We start from the raw sequence: 7,173 nt of genomic DNA on the forward strand, positions 1-7,173 counted from the left end.
ACAAAACCACAAGGCACACTAATAGGACAAAACCACAAGGCACACTAATAGATCAAAACCACAAGGCACACTAATAGATCAAAACCACAAGGCACACTAATAGATCAAAACCACCGACCTTCATATCACACAAACATGATGGACTGAGGTAGTGACAAAACCACAAGGCATACTAATAGGACAAAACCACAAGGCACACTAATAGATCAAAACCACAAGGCACACTAATAGATCAAAACCACAAGGCACACTAATAGATCAAAACCACCGACCTTCATATCACACAAACATGATGGACTGAGGTAGTGACAAAACCACAAGGCATACTAATAGGACAAAACCACAAGGCACACTAATAGATCAAAACCACAAGGCACACTAATAGATCAAAACCACAAGGCACACTAATAGATCAAAACCACCGACCTTCATATCACACAAACATGATGGACTGAGGTAGTGACAAAACCACAAGGCATACTAATAGGACAAAACCACAAGGCACACTAATAGATCAAAACCACAAGGCACACTAATAGATCAAAACCACAAGGCACACTAATAGATCAAAACCACCGACCTTCATATCACACAAACATGATGGACTGAGGTAGTGACAAAACCACAAGGCATACTAATAGGACAAAACCACAAGGCACACTAATAGATCAAAACCACAAGGCACACTAATAGATCAAAACCACAAGGCACACTAATAGATCAAAACCACCGACCTTCATATCACACAAACATGATGGACTGAGGTAGTGACAAAACCACAAGGCATACTAATAGGACAAAACCACAAGGCACACTAATAGATCAAAACCACAAGGCACACTAATAGATCAAAACCACAAGGCACACTAATAGATCAAAACCACCGACCTTCATATCACACAAACATGATGGACTGAGGTAGTGACAAAACCACAAGGCATACTAATAGGACAAAACCACAAGGCACACTAATAGATCAAAACCACAAGGCACACTAATAGATCAAAACCACAAGGCACACTAATAGATCAAAACCACCGACCTTCATATCACACAAACTTGATGGACTGGGGTAGTGACAAAACCACAAGGCATACTAATAGGACAAAACCACAAGGCACACTAATAGGACAAAACCACAAGGCACACTAATAGATCAAAACCACAAGGCACACTAATAGATCAAAACCACAAGGCACACTAATAGATCAAAACCACCGACCTTCATATCACACAAACATGATGGACTGAGGTAGTGACAAAACCACAAGGCATACTAATAGGACAAAACCACAAGGCACACTAATAGATCAAAACCACAAGGCACACTAATAGATCAAAACCACAAGGCACACTAATAGATCAAAACCACCGACCTTCATATCACACAAACATGATGGACTGAGGTAGTGACAAAACCACAAGGCATACTAATAGGACAAAACCACAAGGCACACTAATAGATCAAAACCACAAGGCACACTAATAGATCAAAACCACAAGGCACACTAATAGATCAAAACCACCGACCTTCATATCACACAAACATGATGGACTGAGGTAGTGACAAAACCACAAGGCATACTAATAGGACAAAACCACAAGGCACACTAATAGATCAAAACCACAAGGCACACTAATAGATCAAAACCACAAGGCACACTAATAGATCAAAACCACCGACCTTCATATCACACAAACATGATGGACTGAGGTAGTGACAAAACCACAAGGCATACTAATAGGACAAAACCACAAGGCACACTAATAGATCAAAACCACAAGGCACACTAATAGATCAAAACCACAAGGCACACTAATAGATCAAAACCACCGACCTTCATATCACACAAACATGATGGACTGAGGTAGTGACAAAACCACAAGGCATACTAATAGGACAAAACCACAAGGCACACTAATAGATCAAAACCACAAGGCACACTAATAGATCAAAACCACAAGGCACACTAATAGATCAAAACCACCGACCTTCATATCACACAAACATGATGGACTGAGGTAGTGACAAAACCACAAGGCATACTAATAGGACAAAACCACAAGGCACACTAATAGATCAAAACCACAAGGCACACTAATAGATCAAAACCACAAGGCACACTAATAGATCAAAACCACCGACCTTCATATCACACAAACTTGATGGACTGGGGTAGTGACAAAACCACAAGGCATACTAATAGGACAAAACCACAAGGCACACTAATAGGACAAAACCACAAGGCACACTAATAGATCAAAACCACAAGGCACACTAATAGATCAAAAACACCGACCTTCATGTCACACAAACATGATGAACTGAGGTAGTGACAAAACCACAAGGCACACTAATAGATCAAAAACACCGACCTTCATGTCACACAAACATGATGAACTGAGGTAGTGACAAAACCACAAGGCACACTAATAGATCAAAACCACAAGGCACACTAATAGATCAAAACCACAAGGCACACTTATCACACAAACATGATGGCAGCCATAAAACTTGAAACCCATTGTGGTCAGTTTATCCGTGAGAAGTCGACATACATGTATATCATGAAAATTAAGATATCAGGACCAAGTTCTTGAATACTGCATCAACTTTGATGTGTTGACACTGTAGGCTGGGAAAGCCGGGATGTCAATAAAGGGAAAGTTTACAATCGTAAAACAAAATCATCGCCTATCGTTCAGCTTAGTAGTTGTGTGATGTTGTAAGTAAAGGTCGAGAAAGTGGCTGAGTAAGAAGAATTATAATGTCCTTGAAGTTCATCAGAATAGGATCAATAAATGTCTTGTTATTTAAAGATAGCACATCATCGACACATATGAAAATGAAATTGATGGACTTGACCACTTTTTTACCAGTAATGATAATCCTAAAAAATATAATTTGAGAGACAACATATAGGAATCCTTGAGTTTACTGAAACTAGCATTTGATATTGCAAAAATAAATGAAATTTTCAAAATCAAAACTTGCATTTAAATCATCCATATTTTAAAATGTGCAGTCTTGACAATAACTTTGTAAGGCCGTTATAGAAGGAATCTCACAGTATTGTCACCACTAATGCAAGTCTGATATTACAGGGATGGACATTGATGGTAAAAACCAGTGGCCGATGCTGAAAGGCAAGCCGTCCCGGCGGAAGGAGTTCGTCTACCACCTTGACTCCAGCAGTGGCTCTGCTGTGGCCGCCATTAGGTACAGGCTCATTCTGCAATCGTACGATTATTGGGATTATGTACGGGGATGTTGATTCTGGTCTAGGGCACATATCATGGACAAAGTACTACAGCTTGGGTCAACTTCGCATGCTTATTCCATTATTAGTAGAACAGTTTGCACGTTTTTTTTGTAATCTTAGCCTTTGACCTTGATCCCCGTGACCTTAATGTTCGCGACCACTAGCAGCTAGGTTCACTTTTTGTAACCTTGACATTTGACCATGAGTTTTGTGACCTTGCTGTACTTGGACATCCGTGTTTTACAGACACATTTCGGAAACCGTTCCATTTCAATGCGTTTTTGTTGATATTCAAGGGAAATTGTACTTTTTCGTTTATCTGCGGCCTTAATGTGTAGTACCATTGTAGATTGTTATATTGAAGATTTAATATATCAGCTACTATTGATTAATTAATGTCTTACCTATCTTGTCATTGTAACGACTGGCTTGTTTTCAGATATGGAGATTACAAACTAATCCAGGGGAGTCCTGGTAAATATAACGACTGGTACCAGATCCCTAAGGGCCCGACCAAGTGCACCAAGTTCAAGGAAATCCAAGATGAAGAAGAGGAGGACTTTTTCAAATATTCCAGTCTGAATCAGGTGGTGAGGAAGGTGAAGACGTACTTTTCCTGGGTGTTCGACAAGATGACGGGGGTCAGCTGGAAACAGTACCGCTTCAAAAAACTACAGAAACATTGTCTTCAGGGGGAGAGAAAAGTAATGAAGAAGTTCATTTTCCCCAAATACCAGATGTTTGATATCAGGAGTAAGTACAGAGGATTTTGTTATATTACACAATGTAAATATATTTATCACAAATTTGTCTCTGTTATTAGCATTTTTGCACAAATGGTGGTGTTGTGTTCTCATATATATCAACGCCCATGCGCAGGCTGATGAACAGTTCTTCCCTTCCAGCCTGAACCAATAACGTGTTATCCGTCAGGACAATACAATTATGAACATTAGTGATTGTGATATAATGTGAACACTTAAAATGATATTGACAGAGAAAAACGGAGGTCAGTATCACTTTTTCATATTCACATCTCTTCATATTTCCCGTCACAAAAGTCCGAAGTTGTTTGATTAAAGTTCTTCCATGTGAAAAAAAGTTAACAAAGTCAAGATATAACCATTTTGATATCATAGCCTATCTGATAGTCCCGCACCGATATCATAGCCTCTCTGATAGTTTCTCACCGAGATCATAGCCTCTCTGATCGTCCCTCACCGATATCATAGCCTCTCTGATAGTCCCTCACCGATACCTTAGCCTCTCTGATAGTTTCTCACCGATATCATAGCCTCTCTGATAGTCCCTCACCGATATCATGGCCTCTCTGATAGTCCCTCACCGATGTCATAGCCTCTCTGATAGTCCCCCACCGATATCATAGCCTCTCTGATAGTCCCTCACCGATATCATGGTCTCTCTGATAGTCCCTCACCGATATCATAGGTTCTCTGATAGTCCCTCACCGATATCATGGTCTCTCTGATAGTCCCTCACCGATATCATGGTCTCTCTGATAATCCCTCACCAATATCATGGTCTCTCTGATAGTCCCTCACCGATATCATGGTCTCTCTGATAGTCCCTCATCGATATCATGGCCTCTCTGATAGTCCCTCACCGATATCATGTCCTCTCTGATAGTCCCTCATCGATATCATGGTCTCTCTGATAGTCCCTCACCAATATCATAGCCTCTCTGATAATCCCTCACCGATATCATGGTCTCTCTGATAGTCCCTCACCGATATCATAGGCTCTCTGATAGTCCCTCATCGATATCATGGTCTCTCTGATAGTCCCTCACCGATATCATAGGTTCTCTGATAGTCCCTCATCGATATCATGGTCTCTCTGATAGTCCCTCACCGATATCATAGGTTCTCTGATAGTCCCTCATCGATATCATGGTCTCTCTGATAGTCCCTCACCGATATCATAGGTTCTCTGATAGTCCCTCATCGATATCATGGTCTCTCTGATAGTCCCTCACCGATATCATAGGTTCTCTGATAGTCCCTCATCGATATCATGGTCTCTCTGATAGTCCCTCACCGATATCATAGGTTCTCTGATAGTCCCTCATCGATATCATGGTCTCTCTGATAGTCCCTCACCGATATCATAGGTTCTCTGATAGTCCCTCATCGATATCATGGTCTCTCTGATAGTCCCTCACCGATATCATAGGTTCTCTGATAGTCCCTCATCGATATCATGGTCTCTCTGATAGTCCCTCACCGATATCATAGGTTCTCTGATAGTCCCTCATCGATATCATGGTCTCTCTGATAGTCCCTCACCGATATCATAGGTTCTCTGATAGTCCCTCATCGATATCATGGTCTCTCTGATAGTCCCTCACCGATATCATAGGTTCTCTGATAGTCCCTCATCGATATCATGGTCTCTCTGATAGTCCCTCACCGATATCATGGCCTCTCTGACAGTCCCTCATCGATATCATGGTCTCTCTGATAGTCCCTCATCGATATCATGGTCTCTCTGATAGTCCCTCACCGATATCATGGCCTCTCTGATAGTCCCTCACCGATATCATGGTCTCTCTGACAGTCCCTCACCGATATCATGGTCTCTGTGATAGTCCCTCACCGATATCAGCCTTTATTTAGTATATATGATATTATATGGGGTTTTATTATCAACTCTGTATTATCCTTTTACCAGGAATAAAATCAAATATTCATTTTATCATCATATTTACAGATGACCCAACAGAAAGGAACAACATTGTCATCGAAAAGATTCCGATATTTCTGAAGATGAAACGTCGACTTGACAATTATATTGCAAAGGAAGTGGAACCTCAAAGCAGGGAAAAGTACCCCCGGTCTAATCCCGCCATATACAGTGGGGCGTGGTCAGCTGGGTGGTGCTGAGGGGCGTGGTCAGCTACAAACGTTTAATCAACAATATCCGGTGTTCTGGATGAACTGAAACAAAGAAGGACAAATCAATTGTATAGTAAATGTGTGTCAAATAAAGAATCTCCCTATTTAAGTGCCGAACGTTCAACAGGATGTGAGCCCTGACCTGTTATATGTTGTATTGGGACTCTGATAATTCGTTGTAAATAAATAAATCTGCGGACGAATATGAAGAGTGCACCTAGCCATGAGTGAATGTATACTTCCATATTATAAAGAAGTGCAATTGACGACGTCATGTAAAAACTTATGAGTGGAATCGCTTTTATTACATGTCAAAAAATGTTCATATTTACACTTTCTCATTTTTGGAAAACAGTAATCAGAGTACCTGGTATGGATGTCCAATACTGCTTCCCGAAAACTTGAAAGCAAAGCGATCAAACGACGTCGAGGACGAAATATGGACTCGCGTTTAAACAAATAGCGTGCAATGTTGTGAAGATATTCAAAACCCAATTCTGTTTCAATTCGTTGATTTGATCAGTGTTTAAAAACGGAAGAGTTCCATCCCGAAGAAGGTCTGGCTACTATAACACCGGTACAACATTCTCGTAATGTCATAGTTGTAATTGTGTCATGTCAGTGATATCTTAATATTTACATTTGCATGGCATTGTCACTACATAGCCTCTTTGTGTCGTTGATGGGACTTAAATTACCATGCATCACGAGACACAACTCTTAGCGTATTAATACAACACTGAACGGAACTACAATATCCAATGTAAATAAACATGACGGCTGCTGAAATATCGCTGGGCATTGTGAGACTTGACAATGTCATTGTAAATTTACGTAATTTTGTAAATACCTTTTAGCGCGCATTATGTTGCTTGCAAAGCTGTGTCATTCAAATAGATCATAAATACCATCCAAAAACAGTACAATGCTGAAATATTTACAATGTCATTAAATGTATTATGGAGGGGTGTGTGTGATATTTTTCGATTGTGATT

At 40.4% G+C, this 7,173-nt stretch overlaps 1 protein-coding gene across 1 annotated transcript; it reads left to right on the forward strand.

The window, feature by feature from the left end:
* Positions 1–3,107: 3,107 nt before the first annotated feature.
* On the forward strand, positions 3,108–6,871 carry LOC110462325. The gene is made up of 3 exons (XM_021516258.1): positions 3,108–3,220; positions 3,703–4,016; positions 5,994–6,871. Exons 1-3 carry the CDS (start codon positions 3,108–3,110, stop codon positions 6,164–6,166), a joined length of 600 nt encoding a protein of 199 aa, XP_021371933.1. The 3' UTR covers positions 6,167–6,871.
* The last annotated feature ends 302 nt before the right edge of the window (positions 6,872–7,173 follow it).

This window comes from Mizuhopecten yessoensis, unplaced genomic scaffold (genome assembly GCF_002113885.1).
Source record: "Mizuhopecten yessoensis strain PY_sf001 unplaced genomic scaffold, ASM211388v2 scaffold1447, whole genome shotgun sequence".
In the NCBI taxonomy this organism is placed as follows: Eukaryota; Metazoa; Mollusca; class Bivalvia; order Pectinida; family Pectinidae; genus Mizuhopecten; species Mizuhopecten yessoensis.